The sequence below is a fragment of the Lithobates pipiens genome, unplaced genomic scaffold, assembly GCF_037356315.1.
Source record: "Lithobates pipiens isolate NorthernLeopardFrog02 unplaced genomic scaffold, aLitPip1_a1.2 Scaffold_13, whole genome shotgun sequence".
NCBI lineage: Eukaryota > Metazoa > Chordata > Amphibia > Anura > Ranidae > Lithobates > Lithobates pipiens.
In genome coordinates, this window is record NW_027507718.1 from 185,710,525 (window position 1) to 185,735,009 (window position 24,485).

At 44.5% G+C, this 24,485-nt stretch overlaps 1 protein-coding gene across 1 annotated transcript; it reads left to right on the forward strand.

The window, feature by feature from the left end:
• The first annotated feature begins 3,737 nt into the window (after positions 1 to 3,737).
• LOC143976064 (uncharacterized) lies at positions 3,738 to 23,264 on the forward strand. The gene is made up of 8 exons (XM_077478549.1): positions 3,738 to 3,825; positions 5,119 to 5,157; positions 14,777 to 14,863; positions 15,064 to 15,283; positions 15,358 to 15,506; positions 16,204 to 16,317; positions 16,744 to 16,819; positions 23,156 to 23,264. The coding sequence occupies exons 1-8, from the start codon at positions 3,781 to 3,783 to the stop codon at positions 23,158 to 23,160; spliced, it is 735 nt and encodes a 244-aa protein (XP_077334675.1). The 5' UTR covers positions 3,738 to 3,780; the 3' UTR covers positions 23,161 to 23,264.
• The last annotated feature ends 1,221 nt before the right edge of the window (positions 23,265 to 24,485 follow it).

The window sequence follows — 24,485 nt, forward strand, 5'->3', positions numbered from 1 at the left end:
GCGTCCATCTTCTTGGTGGGTCTCGCTGCTCCGGCGCTGTGATTCGCCGGAGCAGCGATGACGTCACTCCCGCGCATGCGCACGGGAGCCGACACTCGCGGCATATCTACGCGATCTGCAGCTTACCCAGTGCGCCTGCGCACCACTGTCTATGGCGCATGCCTTCAGGTAAGGTAAATATCTCCTAAACCGTATAGGTTTAGGAGATATTTCTTGGACCTACAGGTAAGCCTTAATCTAGGCTTTCCTGTAGGTCAAAGTGGTTTGTAAGGGTTTACAACCACTTTAACTTGGGGGTGCAGCGGTTCTTGGGCAGGTACCCGGGCTTACAGGATGTCCTGAGGCAGGCAAGGAAAGTCTGTGTGCATTTCCGCCGGTCAGTGCTTGGCTGGCTGAGCTCCAAAAGGAATTGAACCTGCCCAAGAACCGCCTAATCTGTGACGTTGGCCATGCTGCAGCGGCTGCACATGCAGCAGAGGGCCATCAATGAATACCTGTGCGACTACGGCACCAGGACAGGGGGAATCTTTTTTTCCCCCCAGCCTGTGGGCCATGATCAGGGATGCATGCACTGTTCTGTCACCATTTGAGGAGGCCACGAGGATGGTGAGCAGTGACAGTGCATGCATCAGTGACACTGTACCTCTTGTCCACCTGTTGGAGCACACGCTGCATGGAATAATGGAAAGCGGACTTGAAGCAGGAACAGGAGGACTTCCTTGCCTCTCAAGGCCCCCTTTTTCCAGACAGTGTTCCTGCTGGCCGATCACACAGGAAAAGGAGGAGGAGGATTGTGTTAGCATGGAGGTGGAGCCTGGCACTCAGCAACAGCAGCAGTCTTTTAGGGATGATTCACAGTCCAAAGAAACCCGTGGACTTGTACATGGCTTGGGGGAGGTGGCTGCGGATCATGTCGTCCTTAGTGACCCAGAGGACTCCGAACCAAATGCCTCAGCTAATCTACGCTGCATGGCCTCCCTGATCCTGCAGATCTGCGGAAGAATCCTCAAATTCAGCGGATGAAGGAGAGCAATCATTACTGGCTGGCAACTCTACTTGATCCACGGTACAAGGGTAAGGTTGTGGACCTTATCTTGACGTCGCAGAGGGAGCAGAGGATGAGACATCTTCGGGAGGCCTTGCAGAAAGGTCTGTGCAACGCGTTCCCAGAGACTGGGAGGTTAGAAATTCCTGGTCCTGGACAACGTGTTGCTGAGGCTTCAGTCAGTCACAGAAGGAGCGGTGGAGAAGGTGACCGTCTGACCGATGCGTTCAGACAATTTTTTAGTCCGCAGCCCAATGGTCTGATCAGTTCCAGCAACCATCACCAGCGTCTGATTTACATGGTGCAGGAATACCTAGGGGCAAGGTCAGACTTGGACACCTTTCCCACCGAAAATCCTCTGGGTTACTGGGTCTTGAGAATGGATCACTGGCCAGAGCTTGCACAGTATTCAATTGAGCTACTGGCCTGTCCTGCATCCAGCGGTCTTTCGGAACGCACATTCAGTGCTGCTGGAGGCTTTATAACCAATCATAGGATGCGCCTGTCCACCGACTCGGTTGATTGACTGACCTTCATAAAGATGAATTAGTCTTGGATCACCACCAGCTACCAAGCACCTGAAGCTGATGTAACCGAATAATTTTTTTTTTTTTTAAATGTCACATCCCTTCAAGACTGCCTATGCTGATGCTGAGTGACTATCTTGTTATGCTGACTGACTATCCTCTTCCTCCACAATGATCCTGCTGATAGCTTGGAAGAACATTTTTGGTTCTAGGCACTGCCACTAGTGGCTAAGGCCCAATTTGTCAGCCCCTGTTTAACAGGGGCATGTAATTACAATTTTTGATGCAAATCTTTGCAGCGGGGCTCATTTCTGTGCTCCAACTAGAGTATCTGTGAGGGGTTGCAGTGTCGTGGCACCAGCACCAATGCCTAAGGCCCAATTTTTCAGCCTCTGTTTAACAGGGGCGTGTAATTAAAATTGTTAATGCAATACTTTGCAGCAGGACTCATTCCTGCTCTCCAAATAGAGTTCCTGTGAGGTGTTGCAGTGTTGTGGCACCAGTGCCTAAGTCTCAATTTTTCTGCCCCTGTTCAACAGATGCATGTAATTACAATTCTTGATACAATATTTCACAGCAGGGACCCTTCCAGCACCCACCAAGAGTAACTGTGAGGACTTGTGTTATAGCACCACCACCACCACCAAAGGCCCAATTTTTCTACCACTGTTCAACAATGGCATGTAATTACAATTCTTAATATAATAGTTCACAGCAGGGCGTTCCAGCACCCACCAAGAGTCACAACAGTGTTGTGGCAACACCAACACCTTAGGCCCAAATTTCTTCAGAGCATATAGGGCAGGCCCCTGCTTTCAAACATCCAACTTACAAACATCTCCTGGATGAAGGAGACAACAGGAAGTGAGATGAAAAAAGACGGCCGGCAAAAGAAATTATACAGGGGTGATAACCTTTCCCTATGTTTTCCAAAAAGTTTAAAAATAGATTTTTTTGAGTGGAGCTACACTTTAAAAATTTACCAGTTCAAAATTACAAACAGATTCTACTTAACACAACAAACCTACACAGTCCCTGTCTTGTTTGCACCGCCTATATACTGCTGTTCTGAGTATATAGGGCCTGGGGGCCCCACGCCTTTCCTTTTTTTAATTTGGGTATGGGGTTCCCCTTAATATCCATACAAGACCCAAGGGGGCTGGTTATGGGCAGGGGGGAGGCTACCCATGCCATGTTTCTCAATGATTTTCCTCCATATTTCCGGAACCAGACATTACATTAAAACCGCAAGCAGGTTTAAATTACTTCAAAGTGGCCGTGGAAATTATTGTTGGTGTTGAAAAATACTATAGACAATTTTCCAAACATACAACAGTTCAATCTTCAGAAATCTTTTTTTTTTTTGTATTTACAATATACATGTATTTGCTTAAATATAGAGTGCAATGGCACAAATAAATTAAAATTGTATTAAAAGATAGAGCAACATTTTTCCATACTTACCAACAGGTTCTTTTTTATATATTAGGAGTTTACTCAAGCCTACAATTTGGGACTTAGGGACAGTTCACGCCACAATTTCTGCATTCCGGATCCTTTTTGAGGCATTGCATTTTGAAGCATCTGGATGCGTTTTGAAGAGCATTGGTGCATTTTTTCCCCTCTTTTTTTTTTATTCATCATAATTCAGGATGTGTGCATTCCAATGCTTTTTTGATGCATTTTCTATGTGTTCCATGCAGAAAAAAATGCAGTGTTCCAATTTTGCTGACTGTACTGGAATGCACTGCACTGATGTGAACTCGGGCCATTGGAATACTTAGAAAATACTGTGCATGCTTTTGCTTCAGATTTAAAATGCACTGGACTGCATCTGGTTTGAGTAATTCCTTAAGGCCATGTTTTCCAACCCTAGCTCAAGTCCCACCAATGATGCCTGTTTTGCAGGTAATCTGCTATATGCATTGGTAATGTAATATTTATTTATTTTTTAACTATGAGTGGCTATCCACAAAACAAGAACTAGGACTTCTATGTATAGGAAGTCTATAACTGATTTCACGAGCCATCATTTTGAATTGATACTTCCAAAGAGTTAATGGGTGTAACATATAACGAGTATGAATTAACCACACATGTGGTGTCTCTTTAGTAGGTATTTTAGCTTATATTAAGTCTGCTCAGAGAAGGAGGTGGTATGAGACTTATAAGCAAGCATTGTTTGGCTTTTGTGGTAGAGCAGAAACAATGGCGCAGAATGGCACCAGTCCCCAAAAAGATGTTGATGCAAAGGTAAGCTACTGAGGGAAGGCTGCATTAGCTTTCTTTTATTTTCACCAGTAAGTCTATCTTTCAACAGAGCAATTGTATGGCAGATGTATAAGTTTGAGCCAAACCATTTACTGATAAAGATCAAGCCAAACTAACTGTATTGAATAAAATAAAACTAAGGGCCTTTGTTGGTAGTTTATTTTGTAATAACACTTTTATTAGCTTATGTGTCCATGCACACATGAGCATTTACAACCTGAGAAAAAAATAAAAAAAATACATCCAAAGTGGTCTTTGAATTGGGGGGGGGGGGGGAATGCTTGATGTGCCTAAAAGCTTGCCATACACTAGACAACCTTGTCCAATTTGTCCTTAGATTTACCAAAAGCATATTTTGAGGGCAAACCTAAAACGCTTTCAACATGTATGCAATCAGACAGGCCCTTGTACTATATAATTGAAGGTAAATTCAAAAGAAAATTGAATGTGCATTCCAATGGGCAGAATTTGATAATTTGGCCAATGGAATCTATTATTAATGCTAAACATGTGTATGCAATACTGGTGGGATATGTGTGTTTGACATTTGATTGAAGCCTATAACCCTAAAAAGGCCAGAAGTGTTGTCTATAAGGTTTCAGAAAATTTGTTGGCATGACCTACATGACGGTAATAGGACAAGGCCCTCCTGCATCCAGAGCAGAAACCCAAATCTTTTGGCTTCTCAGCCTAGCCCTTTTACATGATGCTACAGTTGTGGTGGCAATGGGTTTGCAATAAATTGAGGTTCCATCTACATTTGTGCTGTTTCTCATTGACCTCAATAGGCTGCTAATGCACCGAATATCAGATGTGCTACAAATGTTTAGCCCCTAGTGTCTCATGTTTTGAGTGTAGTCCAAAATGACTGGAAACGCATGTAACGTGCACAGATGTAAATGGGCTCTAATCCTATAACCAATGTTGGTAGCATGAGGGACTCTTATCACGGTGCAATATTGCAAAAAAATGATTCACTGACAATTGTATTTGCAGGCATGTGTGACCCCCTAGTGGCTGTTCTGCAATATATATATTTTTTTGTCTACAGTGCACATACAAAATGCTTTAAAAGTGCTCTAATGAGAAACCAGCTACAATTGCTCACACAAGTTTAATCGTTTATTGGTGGGAGTAGGAGGCCAAGAATCTGGCTACCATTTTTTTTTTTGGATTACTTTGGTTTTGTCTGTTAAATTGCTTACTGTAAGGGAAAATGTGCAGTGACTATTTTGCATTAATTATTTTTTATTTTTTTTCTCTTGTAATTAAAAGCCAGAAGAAACCACAGAGAATGGTGTTGAAGACTTAAAGGTAGATATGGAGAAAACCCTGTTTGGTACAACCAGAAGCTTGCAAAAACACTTAGCACTGTATTTTAGAGACATCTGCCTGCGATGGCACCCTCCTGCATCACTTTACAGTAAGAGTTGTGAAAATGTGGCATAGACTCCAAGAGCTGGTCCTGGCCAGCTCAGTAGCTTGTTTATAAAGGCCAGATTAACTGTGGCTGACCACCAGTGCTGGGACAAGGGCGCCCAGGGCAAAGATGCCAAACTGCACCCCCTTTCCGTTAGGGTGCCCCCTACCCCTGCAATAAACCATTGTGCCAGGGGCAGCCGGCCCCTGCTGTCCACTGTACCCAGTGGCTCCTTTAGCTAGGCTCAGCACTGTAGGGTGACCCAAGGGGCTCAACGCCTGTTACTGGAAGATATCTCTAACAGATCAGCAATTGGGCAGTAGTACCAATGCTCCTTTTGTAGACACAGTGCAGGTTTCATCAAGGCACATCAGGCCCTGAAAGGATCCACCCAGCCACCTGATGTGATGGTGGGCTCCACCTCTCAGCACATGGCTTAAAGCTGAAGCCAGCTGGCTATCTAGCCTGGCGCTCCAGAACTGATCAATTGGCAGTCGTGCAATCATTCAGTTGTTAAGCTTGGAGCCAACAAGGGACAGCTGTTACATCACTGATAGCCTGAGTGTTTCCACTATAAGGACAACATAACCCCTGAGCCCATTTATTTTCCCTCCAACTGCACAGAGCATCATTTTATCTATGCTTGGCCCATCATGCTAGTTCCAGGGGCCTCCCAGAATGTACCCACCTGTGGTTGCATATCCATGTGTTCCACCCCCGGCTACTCGTGAGACCTTCCTTGTCATCACTATTTTATTTATTTTGTTTCCCCAAGGGTTCCTTTTCCACTGGAGGAAAGGCAACTATCCCTGTGGTTGCAGAGACTCTAGTGGATCCCTCTCTTGCTCACATGTAGTGAGTTTCCAAGTTCCCCGCCCTGTGTTGCTTCAGGTGGAATGCAGCCTGTTTCACTGCAGGTCCCCCTGAACGGACACCAATACGGTGGGTCTGTGTATACTCTGGTGCTGATGTCCAGACACCAAGGGTGGGAGCACAAGTGAGTGGGGGGGGGGGGGTGAAATGGAGCAGTTGGTTGACCTGCATCTTCCCGACATGTTACAGCTGCCTTTTTTTTTTCCCCATCAGCAATGCTACACCATGCAGTCTGATTCTTTTACTTTATTTGTATTCTAAGAGGTGTGTGGGCATTGTACTGTATATAGTCTCTGCTTGCCCTACAGCACATGTCTTGTATAGCTGTGAAGCTGCATGAAACAAGTCACAGGTTGCTTACACTTTAATCATTGTGCATATCTTTGTTATACTGTAACAATTTTGTACAGACCTCACAATAGGATTTCTTGTCTTAACAAAAAGTTGACTTTGCTACAGATTGCTACTAGCGCAGGCAGTGACTTTGACAACTTGTGCAGATCAGTACCACCTTTGATTGCCCTTTGCTACAGGTACTGGAATAAAAATCTAATTCTAGTATTAAAACTGTTAACAGTTGGCAGTAATTAAGCCTTTAATGCACCAAACCCCAAGGTAACTTTTTTGATATCACCACCTGCCAATTTCAGTCTCCCCCAGGCAACATGGATGGGCATATAGCGGTGTTACAAATCACTTCTGCTTTTTCTGCAGGAAACTAAACCCCCTCATAGTTGCATAGTAGGTGGGGTTGAAAGATGCATCCAACCTATGTGTGATTATGTCAGTACTACACTGTATATCCCTGTATGTTGTGGTCATTCAGGTGCTTATCTAATAATTTCTTTAAACTATCTGCTCCCCGCTGAAACCACTGCCTGTGGAAGGGAATTCCACATCCTTGCAGCAAAGAACCCTCTATAGTTTAAGTTTAAACCTTTTTAATGAGTGGCCAAGTGTCTTAACCTCCCTTCTGAGGAAATGTATTTTTTTTTTTTTTTTTTTTTTTATCCCTATTGTGCAGTCCCCACCAGTATATTTCTAAACTGAAATTGTATCCCCTCTCAAGTGTCTCTTCTCCAGAGAATACGTTCAGTGCTTGTAACCTTTCTTCATAACATCCTCCAGTCCATTTTTGTATTTTTTGTTGCCCTTCTCTGTACTCCATTTCCAGCACATCCTTCCTGAGGACTGGTGCCCAGAACTAGATGGCATACTCCAGGTGAGGCTGGACCAGATTCGAGTGGGAGAATTACTGCTTTATCTTGCGTTGATCCCTCTTTAATGCATGCTAACGTCCTTTTATTTACTTGCAGCAGCTTGGCATTGCATGCCATTGCTGAGCCTATCTACTAGGGGCCCCCAGGTCCTTTTCCAACCTTGTTTCCCCCAGTGGGTAGATTGCATTCATGTGTTTGCCACCCCAAATGCATTTTAACCACTTCTGACCGGTGTATGTTGGCAGAATGGCATGGGCACTCAAATAGAAATATCTGTACATCCCTCTTAAACTTGCTGCTGTGCCATCGCACACCGGTCGGGACCTCAGTTAGTCAGATCGCGGGTCCCGTGGACTCTATCGTCTCACACGGAGATGCTAATGTAAACAGCATCTGCCTAGTGACAGTGTCACTGATCTCTGCTCCCCTGTCATTGGGAGCAGAGATCAGTGACGTGTGATACACAGCCACACCTCCCCAGTTAGAAACACGCCCCAGGACACTTAACGCCTTAACTGCCAGTGTCATTTACACAGGAATCAGTGCATTTGCATATAGCACTGATTGCTGTATAAACGACAATGGTCCCAAAAATGTGTGAAGTGTCTGCCATAATGTTTCAGTCATGATAAAAAATTGCTGATCGACATTACTAGTAAGAAAAATGCTATAACTTTTGCGCAAACCAATCGAACGCTTATTGTGGTGTGTGTGTGTGTGTGTGTGTGTGTGTTTTTTTTTTTTTTTTTTTCGCAAGGGTGATCAAATACCGCCAAAAGAGCTTTGGGGGGGGGGGGGGGCATCAATTTTGTTTGGGAGCCACGTCGCATGACCGCAATTGTCAGTTAAAGTGACGCAGTGCCAAATTGCAAAATGGTCTGGGGCTTAAGTGGTTAATTTTTTCCTCATTTGCCATGTAGCTGCCCACCCTATTAACTTGTTTATCTACTTGCAGGGTTTCAACATCCTGCAGAGAAGTTATTGCCCTGCTTAGCTTGGTATCGTCTGCAAATGCAAAAATTTAGCTGTTCACCCCATCCTCCAGAACCCTGGGGCACCCCACTTTCCACCCCTGACCATTCTGAGTACTCCCCATTTATCACCACCCTCTGAACTCGCCCTTGTAGCCAGTTTTCAATCCATGTACTCGCCCTATGGACCTTACTTTGTACAGTAAATGTTTATGGGGAACTGTATGAAATGCTTTTGCAAAATCCTGATACACCATGTCTACGGGACTTCCAATATCTAGATGGCAGCTCACCTCATAGGTTAATTGGTTTGGCAAGAATGGTTCTTTGTGAATCCATGCTGATTACTGCTAATAATGCCGTTTTCATTACTAAAATCTTTGTGTGTATATAGTCCCTTATCGCCTCCAAGAGCTTGCATACTATTGATGTTGGGTTAACTGGTCTGTAATTCCCAGGAATGTATTGTGGCCCTATTTTAAATCTTGGTGCTACATTGGCTTTTCTCCAAACAGCTGGTACCATTCCAGTCAGACTGCCAGTAAGAATTGGGAACAATAGTCTGGCAATTACTTGACAAAGTACCCTCAGGTGCAAGCCATCTTTGTGAACCCAGGCTGAAATCTGACAATCGGAGAAGCAGTGTGGTGAAACTGCATGTGATTTGGACAGGAATTGCACTGCATTCCTGTTCAAAGCTGGTGCAATTAATTTGTAGTGCAACTTGAGCCCTTTAATTTTGTATGGACTCCAATTGCACTACAAATGTATCAGCATTTTCACAAGTACTCGTGAAAAGGCTGTATTGACACCACCCTAGAAACATGCTAGGTAATATTGGTTGCACAATGATTGCTTTACAAAGTAAAACCCATCAGGGTTTACTTCCTCTTTAAAGCGTAATGGGCTACTATGCATCACATAGTAGCCCATTGTGTCACTTGCCTGATACAGGAGCCAGCGATGTCCCCTCTTCTACGCAGCGTCAATCTTCCTTCTGGGTATCGTGGCTCTGGCACTGATTGGCCTGAGCTATGATGATGTCACTCCAGTGAATGGGAGCCGCCACTAATGGTGTGATCGCCGTTGGCAGTGGCATGCTCAGTCCGCCTGCGTGCTGCTGTCTACAGCATTGCCTGTCTTTTGCAAATCTCCTAAACCGTGTAGGTTTAGGAGATATTCTTTTGCACCTACAGGTAAGCCTTAATCTAGGCTTACCTGTAGGTAAAAGTGGTCTGTAAGGGTTTACAACCAAATTAAGAGCACTTTCACTGAGCAGTGGGGGGTGTCGGCGTTGAAACGCAGCTCTTTAGTGCTGTTTTAGTGGCGCTATTCGGCTGCTAGCAGGGCAGTTTTAAACCCCTGCTAGTGGCCCAAAAGGGCTTAAATCCACCTGCAAAATGCAGCAGGAGCAGAGTTTTTGCTGGCAGTATCACAGCACTGCCCCATTGACTTCAATGGGGAGCAGCGGTGAGTTCACAGCTCCAAAGAAGCTGCTGCAGGACTTTAACACCCTGCCAGCACACAACTCCAGTGTGACAGCCCAAGGGCTGTCACACTGGAGTGAATGGGGCTGCTTATTTTTATCACTAGTGACTGGAAAGGCTGGCAGTGTGAAAGGTGTCTCAAGTAGTTGTGTTGTAACCTTAATCTGACCACTGGACTTAATCTGGTCAACCAGTGACTATAAATATAGGTTTTTTTGTTTTGTTTGTTTTGTTTTTTACCTGTTGGTGATATTCCCCTCACTGACTCATGGGATGTTCTGTATCTTGACTGGCTGTCGAATGTGCACCTCCCAAGGCAGATTTCACTTTGAAGGAAAAGAGCACTATATCCCAAACATAGAAAGGGGGAGGGAAAACTGGAGGTATTGAGTCATCCACATGGATGGCATAAATTTGGCACTTTTATTTAAGACCATATGGGATGCTGTCTGAATAGTACTACAAGAGGATTAGGTTACCCACCCCCAACCAAGTAAACAGAATTGGCAGTAGCTAATGGATAAAGTTCACCAGGAAAAAGCAAATCAGGTGTATGCTGCAAAAAGTACAAAGGTAAAACTATCTGTCATATTCTTGTCTATGGGAGCAGAGTATGCATGCTTCAAGGACCATATAGGGTGACGGGCAGGAGAACTTTCAGTGTATTTGTAAGTGAGCCCCGCTTATAATTGCCAAACAGAGGGCAGGGATCACCTGTGCATGCCAGTCTGCATAGCCTGACAAACTTCTGGCATGTGGCAAGGCCTCACCCACTACCAAACTAATTTCAGTAACTGGACGCTAGGTGTGCAAACTAACTCCAGTGGGCTTTCATTAAAGAAATTGGTCTATGGGTTCATTTTCCTCCAGCGTTGTGACTTTGTAATGGCGGTCTTCATTAAAGAAACACATTTATTGGCACATTGGGGGTCATTTGCTAAAGGCAAATCCACTTTGCACTACAAGTGCAGTTGCTGTAGATCCACATGCAAGGAAATTTTGGTATTTTAGCTTGCACATGATTGGATGATAAAATCAGCAGAGATTCCCCCTCATTTCAGATCTTCCCCCACTGTGTCCCTTGGCTTTAGATGAGATCAGATCATTTTATGACAAATTACTGCAAAATACTGCATAAAACTTCAGATGGCTTCACAACTGTTTGTAGCTAGTAGTTGGCAACATATAAGAGGACTTGTGTGATGTGACTCCAAGCCACTCTGTTCATGAGTGGTGAAGATACTGCAGCTTCGTAGTAGGCCAGATGGCACATACACCTTGACCTAACCACTGGAATGTGTAGACCATTCAAGAACGGGGTGTTTTTTTTTTTTTTTGTTTGTTTTTTGTAAAATCCTTATGTCAGGAAGTCTGCATAGCTGTTTCTAAATTTACATTGTGGCACCCCACCCTCTGTTTAGGAATGAGATGCAGTTAATGTAGATGGCCTCTTATGGACCAATTGTGTATCTGAAATGCGCATCTTGCTGTAAAATTCACTCTTTGCAGCTTGCAATGGGGGCACCCAAGCAGGCTCATTCCTGAGCCTCAGTTCTGCCTGTCCATTTAGAGCATGGGTCTTCAAACTATGGCCCTCCAGTTGTTAAGGAACTACAATTCCCATCATGCCTAGTCATGTCTGTGAATGTCAGTTTTACAATGCCTCATGGGATGTGTAGTTTCACAACAGCTGGAGGGCCGTAGTTTGAGGATCCCTGATTTAGAGCTACAGCTCAGCCCCTCATTGGCTGTAACTGACAGCAGAGGAGGTAATGGTTCCTGCTTTCTCAGCCAATGAGGGAGAGTCCCTGGAGAACTGAGGCTCTTGTGTACATTGCTGGATTGAGATGGGGCCCAGGTAAGTAATGGGGAGTTGGTGGCTGCAGAGAAGGTCTTTTACTTGCACACTGCATGTGAAATACTTGTGTGGATACAAGTATTTGGGCATCCACAGTTCCACACTCCATTGGAAGGAAATGGTTTCCAGGAGCTAAAAAACCAACATTACAAAATTTTAAGTTCAGCTGGAGGTGACTAAATACTACTCCCTATACTATTGCATAGACTGAGAGCCTTCCAACCTGCATGTTGGTTCCAGCTGGAAATCTAAAGTGACTAGGAACTTCATGCTCCATGTAGCAGCGGGCACCTGAAGAGCATGCACTATGTTTTTCAAAATTAAACTTTGTCTAAACTGCAGTTAGGTTTGGGTTTATTTGTCTTAAATTCAACTTCTGTATCAGTCTGACTGGACTGTGAAATGTTTAGCCTGGCCACAGGGGGCACTGTCTCTTCTGGCAGGTGTGGAACTAGGGTCTGGTCAGGTGTCTAAATTACTCTCTCCCTTGGAGCCAGGTCAGTGGGAGTGGCCCTCTCGCTGTGCCCTCTGGGAGAGGGTATTTATTGTGCTGAAGTCACATGGTTCAGGGTTCCGGTCCAGTATGTACTGATTACATGGCCCTGGTCCTCCTGACCAGCCCCTAGGAAGGCCATGGATCCACCTGACTGTAATGCCTCGGGGCTAGCTAGCCCAGGGCAAGAAAACAAAAAAGGATTCTGAGGTGGTTGGATGCTGTCTCTGGTTCGTGAGAGACCCATTGTACTTTGAGCATTCCAGTGGAGGACTCTTTAGAAGAACACCACGTACGGGTTGGTTTTCTTAAGAGCCTGGAAAGGCTGAAGTTACCGAAAGAATATGGTCTTGTGGATATTGCCAAGCAGGCTGAAAGATCCAGGTATCCTACAGGTATTCCAAAGCTTAGTTTCCCTGCACGTTCTGCAACGTCGGTGACAAAGACTTTGTTCCTGGGTAAGCACCTTGTTGGCTGCTAGGCCTTGTGAGAGGGACTGTCCAAATTGAGTGTTCATCCAACTGCGTATGGCTATTCTCTGGATGCAGTCAAAGTAAGCAAATTCTTTAATGGTTTTTGGACATTGAGAGTACCGGAACTTCCCTCTCCAACCCTCTGATCTCAAGTTGAAAGACTGTTCAATGGTTTGAGTTTGACAATAGATCCATTTGAATGGATTTTATTTGCAAGCCTCAAGTTACTGGGTCATCTACCACAGGACATCCCCCCCTTAGACGTGTCGCAAGGAGAATGGAAGGTAACAGTAAGCCCAAAAATAACCAGCAGCTCCTCTGGGGTTAGTGCTACACATTTTAACAGCCAGGAATAAAAACTGCAGGCTTTTTTCAATCAATATTGTGTGCCATGAACTAGTATAGCTGATATTTTGGCTTTCTCCTTAACAAGGAGACAAATGCAAGGCCACAATTCCACAGGTGCGCACACAAAGGTAAGAATTCTGGCTTATTCAGTCCTACCTGTGGTGGGATGGAATCCAGTGGGACTGATTTCTGAAAATGTACAAAACCTAATTTGAAGGGCCACGTGTGTGTGCAGATTAAGGTTGGCAGACCTGCACACAATTCCATGCCAGCATTTGTAAAACCTCTTTTGGTGTTTTATCACTCTAATAGACCACTGTCTCAAAGAGAACCTGTTGCTGTCATTGTGTCAAGCTTATCAGACTCCTTTTTATTTTGTTTCAACAAGTTGGAGTTTAAAAACGAAATTGTCAAGCCATCTGCATGTACACATTCATGAATGCTAACCTGATCCTCTGTGCATGAACCATGCAATGGAGTTAGAGCAATAATTCTAGGGTCATACTTGATGATTGATGTGAAAAGCAAAGTACATCAACACAGAATGGTATTGTGGGTATATGATGGAGTAACGTGTCACGCCCTAATTGATGAAGCAATGAAAATGGAGTAGCTGGAAAATGGACTTTATAGGCACTAATGGACAATTTTATTTCTGCATAAAGTTTAAAATTGCATATAAAAAAAAAAAAAAAAAAACTTGTAGTAGTTCAGCTGCCTGGATCAGGGATGCAAAATGGGTAGCCCTGACAACTACATCATGGCTTTGCAGAAGTTTAAACTTTAATATTTAAAGGAAGCTTGACATGTTTTGCAGGGAACTAGTTCTTTGGGAACTTGTATACAATTTCTGACACTGTCGGTAGGACCAGATCAGTTTGGTTCTCCCTCTGTTGAAAATATGGAAAACTTGCATGTAGGCAACCAGTAAAGGTATAAATTGCACCTCCAGGCAGTATCTAAGATGCATATAAATGCAGCCTCAGGATGGCATGAGTATGAACACAGGTAAGATGACCATTTAGTGGATCGCTCTGCAGTGATGTATGGAAGTTTCCAGAGTAATGTGGGGGTGGGGGGTGCTGCCTGCATCCATACATGTACTGCAAAAGTTTGTCAATGGAGTTTGTAGACCAGTTTTGGCGAGGAGGTTTTTTTTTTTTTTTTCTTTTTCCCTGACCAGTGTAATGTCCCTTCTGGGACAGTTAAAGGGCAAAAATGTATAAACCTATTTTATGGTCCTGTTTTGAGGCCTGACTAGGAATGAAGCACTGTGGGACCTGGCAATCTCAAACCATACAGAGCGAGCTTATTACCAATATTCCTGTAAAACTTCTGGGTTGCAGTGACCATAACATGATTTCATTTAATGTTCACTGTATGCAATAAACTCATATGGGTAAGATAAAAAATTTTAACTTTAAGAGCAAATTTTCCAAGAATGAGGGCTGCTCTCCAGGATTTGGACTAGGAGGCAATATTTGCATCAATGAACACTGAAGAATCCCCACTTTTGTTCTAAGTGACTGCATGTAAACTCGCTGCAAAGTATATTCCCATGGGAAAGAAGTTTAACTGGTCCCTGACCGGCTCACACAGATTGGCTCTCCTGGGCGATGCCCCATATGGGTTTGTAGGTTTCCCAGTAAATGGAGACCAAAAAGCATCTGCATCTGGGGGGGGGGAGAGAAATTTGAGCTTTGTATATGCCTCACAACCTAAAACCATTCATATTGATTTTCTGCTTTGTTTCTCTGAATCTGATTTTTGGGCATCCATGTTTGTTTCAGGCAAAGTCCTCTGTGCCAGCTGAGAGCCAAGGCTTTATTAAGTCGCTCCTCTTAAGGATTTCCCGCATATGGCCTCTGAAATATGTGGTAAGGACTATTACACTCTACCAAAACCAGTTTGTAATTTGTGTGCTGCTTTCAAACCTATATCTGTAAATCTGTGCAGCTCAACTATATTTATTTAAACATTTTTTGCTCTTAAGTGTTGACACAGCCTAGGTTTGCTATGCTTTATTTTTAATCTACAACTTTTTTTTTTTTTTTTTTTTTTTTTTTTTTTTATTCAGTTTGTAATTCTGAAAAAGATTGCATCATTTGCTGGCTTCACTGAAGTAGAAAAAATTGGTATTGCTGATCAGATGCAGTCTCCCAGAAGGCGTTTTTTGAGTGGCAAAAAGAGAATTGGGCGCTTGGCTAGACTTATTCTTTTCGTCACTCCATACAGACTACAGTGTGCCTTGGGGTATCATGCTGCAGAAAAAATAGGAAATGCTGAATGCTCTGATGGTAAGCGAAATGCATGACTACGGGTTGGGAGTAATGCAATATGAAAGTGTACAAACAGAAGCTTTTACTTACAGAGATTAGGAAATCTCCTTTAAAACCACATGGTAAAGGGAGCAAGCGGAAACAAGATGACATGGAGTGTGAAGAGGAGTATCACAATTGGGTAACATTCATGGCTGAAGACCTACCAGATGAGGATCAAGAGGATGACCCTACATATGAGGCAAGTGATTTCTTACAAAGTTAACTTGCACTGGTGTTCAAAATGATAGTTCTGCTTCTCACTACAGCAAGCTGTGCACAAATGGCTAATGCCGTTTTTCCACATCACTTCTGGTCTGCTGTGTACTCTGGCCACATCCTATGCATCATGTGACAAGAGGCAGAAAACAATCTATTTGTGCGCAGATTGCTGTAGTGAGATGTAAGCAGTTATTTTAATCTTAATGGCACTACATTATTGGAGGCTTTTGTCTACTTCATCCCCATATGAGTCGGGATCTGAGTCCCTGGAAGGATGGACCACCTAAACCCATATTGGATGTTGAGCCATACATGAGGTGAGCACAGAGGTTTTGTGGAAGTGGGAAAGTTTCTGTGAAGACTGTCTCATGTTTGTTTATAGTGGACCGCTTATTTTCACTTTGAGTCACTAATAGTATTGTTTAGGAGCATTCACACCATTTCGATCTTGTATGGAAACGTACATGCTTGCTTGCTTACCAAGGTTATTTGGATTGCACATTTCTGGTAGTAGTGTGAAGGACGACATTGGTATTTATACTGGTAATGTCAAGGTTTTGACTTCAATTGAGTCAGATGAGGAAGCCAAAGGCCTCTAGAAGGTAGACCACATTTCTCTCATGACAGGTGTACTTTAAACACTATCTCTGGTGTGTAAGTGTTCTAATTGTCTCTAGCCCAGTAAGTCGTCCGACTCTGACAGTGAAGAAAACAGATCCAAAAATGACACTGAAAGTGATGTGGAAGTAGAAGAGAAGGATGGCGTTTTGATGCTGAAGGAATGTACACAAGTGAGTAGCAAAAGATAAAAATAGTTATGTACATATGGCTCAAACAGAAGTGGGGGGGCAGGGCACATGTGAGTTGCATCATTCCACCATTGGCAGTAAAGATGGCTGAAGATGGAACACCAAGGGAGCTTGAGCTCACAGGACATCTGTGCTGGGATAGAGGGGCAGAATTTGGCTTCACTTAAGTTAAGGTGACAGTTTGTAGTGTGGTAAAACTGTCTTTGTAGCATGAGGATGCAAACAAGGTGAGGTTTTGGCTGGCTACATTTCAATTAAGTTGTAATTTCAATTTTAAATCATACTGGTTTGCTGAATTCAGCACTTTACATGACTTCTGAGTGGTTGACATTGCTTAAGTTGTAGCTTTAAAAACTAGGTAACTTTAAAGCAGAACGTCACTCAAATCGACTTATTTTTTATTTTTAGGACACACCAGCCAATGAGGAACCAATACAAAATGGAGAAATTGAACCTAACAATGAAGAGCAGAAAACCTCTACAGGTCAAATCCAGTATCTTGTAGCTTTTGCTTTAGCACTGAGCCTTTTGCACACTGCAGCTTGAAAAAGCTCAGGCCTAATTGACACTGAATACACAAATGGCCATTGCATATTGTGAACTAGAATGCAGGAATAAGTTGTTGCACGCATGTATGCGAAAATATACGCAAATGAATACAGAAAGCTGCTCAAACAGGAGTATTGTGCAAGAGGGCCCCCCATCTAGTTTTGGTTAGAGTGAAAGTGTTGGCTTTTTTTTTATTTTTTGCTTCTACTTTTAAGCAAGTGTATGTGGGGAAAATTTGTACCTCTTGATAAAATATGGAAGCTGTGTCCTTCACTTGGCACAGCATGCATTCTGGGTTGGTAACTCAAATCGTTATGCCAGACTGCCTTACAAAAAAGATTCCAATTGGTAAATGGCAGGTAGTTTCTGGTAAACAAGTCCCCTATGTGACACTGAAGGCTTTCCAGCCCATTTATTGGGAGTTGGTGGGGTGTGTGGCTCCCCCCATTGGCGGGAAATGTGCTTTAAAGCCTTATGTTAAAAGTATTGTAAACTCTTACTGGCTTGTCACCCAGATTAGAGCCCTGACTAGCTTGGCATGCTTACAGGAAGCTTTCACTATGGTGACATATGGTGTGTAGTTTGTATGTGTGTGTGTTGGGGTGGGGGGGGTCCCCCATCTTCAATTAAAAAAGGGATCCAGATGCACTGAAGACCTGGCTGTAGCTGGTATTGTGTTCTAGCCACCCCAACAAACATTATAAAGGATGATATAAACCTTTTTTCTCTAGTCGTCTGTCCAGGACAGCACTAGAGAGATAGGCTCCACCTCCAGAGGCAGGAAACACAAACCAGATCTTTAAAGGGCAGTCTCCGTCCCTTCCCCTTCAGTCTTTGTGTTTCCTCCACCGGAGGAGGAGGCTGGATCTGGAGCTCCCCTTCCCCTGACGGTGGGATAGCCCATAAGAGACGGGGAAGGAGTTCGGATTACCTGTTGGTAAACGGACGTTTTTGAAGTCCTCCGGTCGGGTTGACTGCAGCTTCGAACCGGCGTTCTCCTTCTGAAGCCCGGGGAGGGCGTTAGTTTCCCCGCCTGACAGTAGGTTTCTAAATTGGGCGCGAAGTCTGGCGGGGGGCGGGCACAGGCTTCGAGTTCCGGCCTGTGCATCACAGGAGGAGGATAGAGGACTTCCGGCAATCCACTACCGGTTCCGGGTCGCGCGGTGAGCGTGGACTTTCGGGACCTTGGCGGCTATTATAAAAAGCCGCAGCCACGAGGCGTTCGCGCTTTATCGCCATTACGAAGGGAAGCCTCCAGACGGTTAAGTGCTTCAAGCGTTCGTGCTGCATCGCTTCATCGCCGTTACGAGGGGAAGCCTTCAGGCGTGTTCTGAACGAAATGGATGCAGTGGAGAGTGGCAGTGGAGCCGAACCAGCTCAGGTAGGCAAACACAGAGGTGTCTTGTACCTACAGGGCTGGGAGAGAGGGGGGGGGAGTAATGGACTAATCAATGCATAGGCATTTTGAAAGGGTCCAGGTGTGTTTTTTTTTTTCCTCCCTCCCTCTCTCTCTCAAACAGGATCCGGACTAAAGAGTCTTGCGAATCCTGTTAGCGGTTGGTGGGGTGCACATAGGTGTTTGGTGAAGGCGTCCTATTTTTGCTAAAGGTTTCGCTGACGTTGGCTTGTTTGTTTTTTCCCTTCCTTCTTCTCTCCTTCTCTTGCCTTAGGCTCTGCCCAAAGAACCAGAGAGGTCAGGGGGGAAGAAGAGATGTCCTTCATGTATGGCTAAATTTAAAGAAGGATGGTCTAAGCCCCTTTGTAAATCATGCATAGACAAATTGGTCTATAAGGAAGCTACGGGAGCTTGTAAGGATTTGATTTCTGGAGTACAGAAAGAAATGGAATCCATCAAAGCAATGTTAGCGAACCTTGATACCCCAAAACCAGCCGCAGTTCCCTCTGCTTCCACCCCAGTTGTAGGTGACGAATCAGAGGAGGAGGAACTTGATTCTCTGGATGGCCTAAGTGAGGCGGCATCATCCAGAGATGTTCCTGTTCAAGGGTCAAGCTCTCCCAGATGCAGGCTCTCACTCGAGGAGGTTGATGCCTTACTGGGGGTAATTTATGAGACGCTCGAAATCAGAGGAGCCAGTCTCCCTGTCCTTGCATGACCGGATGTATCAGACCCTTAAAACTGATTCAGTTAGGGTCTTTCCGGTTCATAGCACACTGGTAGACTCAATCAAAGAGTGGGAGGAACCAGAGAAAATTATTTTTTCCTAAAAGCATGAAGCGGAGATTCCCCTTCAGCGAGGACCCCTCTTGTGTTTGGAATAAGGTGCCCAAGGTAGACGCAGCTTTTTCCCAGTGTGCAAAGTCAACAGATCTCGCCTTTGAGGACATGGGTGTTCTAAAGGAACCCATGGATAAAAGGATGGAAGTACTGTTAAAAAGGTCATGGGAAGTAACCATGAATAACTTAAAACCTGCAATGGCCACGACAATAGTGGCTCGCAACTTAGAGGTCTGGCTGGAACAATTACAAGGCCACTTGGAAGGGGGGACCTCCAGAAAGGAAATTCTGGATTCCCTTCCTATGCTACATAAAGCAGCAGGCTATATAGCAGATGCCTCTGCGGAGTCTGTTAAATTGTCAGCCAGGACCACTGCCCTCGTAAATTCATCACGTAGGGCACTTTGGCTGAAGTCTTGGTCGGGAGACTCAGCCTCAAAAGTGAGGTTATGTGGCATCCCCTTTGAGGGAGACCTTCTGTTCGGACAGGATCTTGAGAAAGTCCTGGACCGTACTGCAGACAAGAAAAAGGCTTTTCCTGTCAAACCTAAGAAGACTACAGGCAAACGCTTTTTTCGTCCTCAAAGGCAGGGACAGTCACCAGGACAGTCCTCTAAGGAGTCAACCTCTAAGAAACAGTGGATGGGAGGAAAACAGAAAAGCAATCTCTTTTCCTCTTCTAAAAAAACCACTAAATCCCAGTGACGCGGTTCCTGTGGGGGGGAGACTGGGGCAGTTCCTCCCACAGTGGGAATACGCTACCCCAAGTCCTTTTGTCCGGAGGATCATCAGGGAGGGTTACAAAATACAGTTCACACACGTCCCACCTGCAAGGATGTGTCTGACCAAACCTCCCAAAGACCCCCAGAAAGCGTCAGCTTTGCTGTCGCAAATTGGCGATTTAATAGATCAGAGGGTTCTAGTGCCAGTTCCGCCACAGGAAATAAATCACGGTTTCTATTCACACGTGTTTGTAGTAAGGAAACCGTCAGGCAAATTCCGGTTGATCTTGAATCTGAAGTTACTGAACAAGTGGGTAACTTACAGGAAATTCCGGATGGAAACAATTTTTACAGTAAGATCAGTACTCCCTCCAAATTGTTTCATGGCTAAGGGACGCGTATCTTCACATCCCGATTCGAGAAGACTCTCAAAAGTATTTGAGGATAGCGATTCTTTGGGGAAGTCAGATTCGATACCTCCAATTCAGGGCTCTGCCTTTCGGTCTGTCTTCTTCCCCCAGGATTTTCACCAAGGTCCTGGCAGAAGCATTGGCTCCCCTAAGACTGAAAGGGATCGCTGTCATACCGTACTTGGACGACCTTTTATTTTTTGCCCCCTCAAAGCTCCAACTGCAGGGAGATCTGAGAGTAGCTATCTCTTGCCTAAAAAGGTTGGGGTGGTTGATAAACCAAGAGAAGTCACACCTGATACCAACACAGGTCTTACAGTATCTAGGTTTTCTGGTGGATTCAGTGTCAGAGTCTTCCTCACGGAGGAAAAAGTGATAAAGGTGAAAGACATGGTAACCTTCCTGCAGTCCAATCAGACAATTTCCATCAGGTCAGCTATGGCAGGGTTGGGCCTATTGGTGGCAACAATCCCTGCAGTTCCTTGGGCAAGAGCTCATTTCAGGTGTCTCCAGGCCAATATTCTGGACAGTTGGGACGGGACACAAGAGTCCCTGGACAGGACTATCCATCTATCCTCAAAGACCAAAAGGTCTCTTTGGTGGTGGAAGAGAGAAGAGAACCTAGTAAGGGGTCTTTGGTGGTCTCCTCCAGTGTCTGTTCGCATCACCACGGATGCCAGTGCTTGGGGCTGGGGGGCCCACTTGGGGTCGAAGGTAGCCCAAGGATGCTGGGGGAAGACACAGTCCCAGAGGTCAGCCAATTGGAGGGAGTTGCAGGCAGTCTGGGAAGCCTTAAGGGTGTTCGTCAGGGATCTGAAGGACCACCATGTACAGGTCCTCTCGGACAGTATAGTGACGGTGTCCTACCTAAACAAGCAGGGAGGAACAAGATGCCCGTCCTTGATCAAGCTAACAAGTACGATCATGCATTGGGCAGAAGAAAACCTAAAATCGCTTTCAGCGGTCCATCTAAAAGGGGTGGACAACCACCTGGCGGACTTTCTGAGTCGACACCGGGTGTACGAATCAGAATGGTCACTAAACAGGGAGATTTTCCAGATGTTAGTGCGCAAATGGGGTCTTCCGGAAGTGGACTTGTTCGCCAGGAAAGCGAACACCCAGGTCCCAGTATACTTTTCCCTAGAGAGGGAGGCAGGGGCAAGAGGGATAGATGCTTTGGCACAAAGCTGGGCTTTTCACATTTGTTACGCCTTCCCCCCATTCAAGTTAATTCCTCTAGTACTGAGGAAATTTTTGCAGGAACAGACCACATTGATACTAGTGGTTCCGTACTGGCCGAAGAGACCATGGTTCTCGGTGCTGCTGGGCCTGACAGACGAACCTCCCCTCATACTGCCCGAGAGGGAGGATCTGCTGTCTCAGGGTCCAGTTCTGTTACAAGAACTACAGACCCTAAAGTTATCGGCCTGGCGTCTGAAGAGAGTCTCTTGAGGTCTAAGGGACTCTCAGATAGGGTGATTAAAACACTTCTTTCTAGTAGAAAGAAGGTAACCCAAGCAATTTATGTTAAATACTGGAAAGTTTTTTGTTCATGGTTGGACACTAAAAAGGTGTCTATAAGTATCCCAACAGTCTTGGAATTTTTACAAGACGGTGTGGATAAGGGGTTTTTTTTGGATCAACCTCTGGCGATAGACCCGCTAGTTAGCAGGTTCTTTAAGGGGTTGACCAGGATTAAACCTGTTCCTTTCAAAATTTTACCCAAATGGGACCTGTCAATTGTATTACAGGGATGGGTAAAAAAGTCTCTGGAAGAACCTTCCTTGAGATGGATCACGCTTAAAACGGTGTTCCTAGTGGCTATTTCCACAGCCAGACGCATTAGCGAGCTTCAGGCACTTTCGGTGAAAGAGCCGTTTTTACAAATTTTTGAGGATAGGCTGGTGTTGCGCACGGACCCTGGGTTTTTACCCAAAGTAGTGACAAAATTCCACAGAACACAGGAAATTGTTTTGCCTTCGTTCTGTGGGTCTCCCACTAATCCTAAGGAGGTTGAGTTCAGCCAACTGGATGTGAGAGCCTGTGTCTTACAATATCTGGAGATGTCAAAAAACATTAGAAAATCAGATGCATTATTTGTCTTACATGCGGGTAAAAAATTGGGGTCACAAGCTTCAAAAAATACAATTGCAAGGTGGATCAAACAAGCTATTGTAGAAGCCTACAAAGGAATGAAAATGGAATGTCCTTTTTCCCCCATGGCTCACTCCACACGGGCGCTATCGACCTCATGGGCAGAGCGAGCTGGAGCAACACCAGAACAAATTTGTCGAGCAGCAACTTGGTCAAGCTACTCGACGTTTATGAAGCATTACAGATTGGACCTTATCTCAGCGCAAGACCAAGCGTTTGGGAGAAAGGTCCTTCAAGCGGTAGTCCCCCCCCTAATCTGGTAAGTTCTCGTTGATCCTCTCTAGTGCTGTCCTGGACAGACGACTAGAGAAAACGAGAGTTAGACTTACCGGTAACTCTGTTTCTAGGAGTCGTCCAGGACAGCATGGATTCCCTCCCTATATGCTGTTATAATGCTGGACAAGTGTTTTTGTCGTTACAGAAGCAGTTTCCGGGGAAGTTCTCGTTTACAAGACTGAAGGGGAAGGGACGGAGACCGCCCTTTAAAGATCTGGTTTGTGTTTCCTGCCTCTGGAGGTGGAGCCTATCTCTCTAGTGCTGTCCTGGACGACTCCTAGAAACAGAGTTACCGGTAAGTCTAACTCTCGTTTTTCAACCGTTGTGAGAACAGATCAAAGATGTGAACAAATAGTTTTGCTAATCTTGATTTGCAATTGTTAAAAGCTGAGCTGTCACAAATTGTGTATTCAACTTACTGTGGCAATATGTTGACTTTTTTTTTTTTTTTTTTTTTTCTCTCTCTACTATAGAATGATCTGCTAAATGACTCCAGCTGTAGCGTGGACTACACCTAATCTGATCAACCATGACTTGCTACCTGTAACTTTGCTACCAATGTTAATAAAGATTTTTCAATTAGCATGTCTTCTAGAGTGGTGTGTATCATGAATGGCAAGATGTGTAATTTTAGTGACCTAAAGCAAATCTATTGAAGGGCAGTGCTAGAAAATTACACCTGTACTATGGTCAGCGTAGTTCTGGACAAGGTGTCAGCAGCAGGACAACAGTGTGACTGCAAAGTTAGCTTAAGTCTCTGGAATTTTTTTTTTTTTTTTTTTTCTTGCAAAAAACATATTTCAAGCTCTGAAAATTAAGCTGAGATCATGCAGCCTGTGCTGCAGATGGCTACTTATTGGTTAGCAGGTGTCCTTTCAGGAGGCTGTAAGTGGTTGAGTGTTTTCATTCTTTTATCACTTTGTGTTCTTGCAAGTACACCACTATGTGCTAAGCAGAAAACATTAGGGTGCATTGGATTAGTAAGTGCTAAGGCATGGGTTGGAGACAAGTGTTGCTGAAGTGGGGAACGTTGGGAGGTTAGAGGATGAGACCAACATCATACAGACTCCATGGATGCTGCCTGCCTTGCATCATCGCCCCGTTTGGGGACATTTATCTTGTCTATCCTGAACACGCATAGCTGACTTGTCCCTGTCATGGCATGTATTGAAGTGTTGTGCTACATTTATCTGGTTCTTAACACTATAAACGTGTTAAAGTCCTGCCCACATACTGGATGTGGCATACGCCACAAGTGGCGTTTACAATTATAGGAGTCAATTGCAAATACTTTGAGGAATGATAAATTGGTTCAACCCAAAATATGGTTACAGCATGAACACACTGACGTGCCACACTAGTTGCCCTTAAAGTGCAGCAGAACATGTGAACGGACCAAAAGTTTGCACGAACACTAAAAACTATTGGACCAAATGTAAAAAATCTAAAGTGCAAATTTTACAGGCTAATATGCAAGATATTGTCCTAAAAAGTGTTTGGGGACCCGGGTCCTGCCCCAGGGGACATGCATCAACGCAAAAGTTTAAAACGGCTGTTTCAGGAGCAGTAATCTTAATGCTTAAAGTGAGAAAATGGTGAAATATTCCTTAATATTGTATCGGGGGTGACTATAGTATGCCTGCCTGTAAAGTGGCATGTGTTTAGGTCCCGGCACAATTACATTTCTAAAAGAATAGTCATTTAAAACTGCTTGCGGCTGTAATGTTATGTCGGGTCCTGGCAATATGGATGAAAATTGAGAAACTGCATGGGTACCCCCCACAGCCCATTACCATGCCCTTT

What these genes read in the sequence shown, in the direction of transcription:
- LOC143976064 (XM_077478549.1), top strand. Translation starts at nt 3,781, where the DNA reads ATGGCGCAGAATGGCACCAGTCCCCAAAAAGATGTTGATGCAAAG. An exon ending in AAAAAGATGTTGATGCAAAG is followed by an intron (nt 3,826 to 5,118) that starts GTAAGCTACTGA and finishes TGTAATTAAAAG; the next exon opens with CCAGAAGAAACCACAGAGAA. An exon ending in TATGGCCTCTGAAATATGTG is followed by an intron (nt 14,864 to 15,063) that starts GTAAGGACTATT and finishes TTTTTTATTCAG; the next exon opens with TTTGTAATTCTGAAAAAGAT.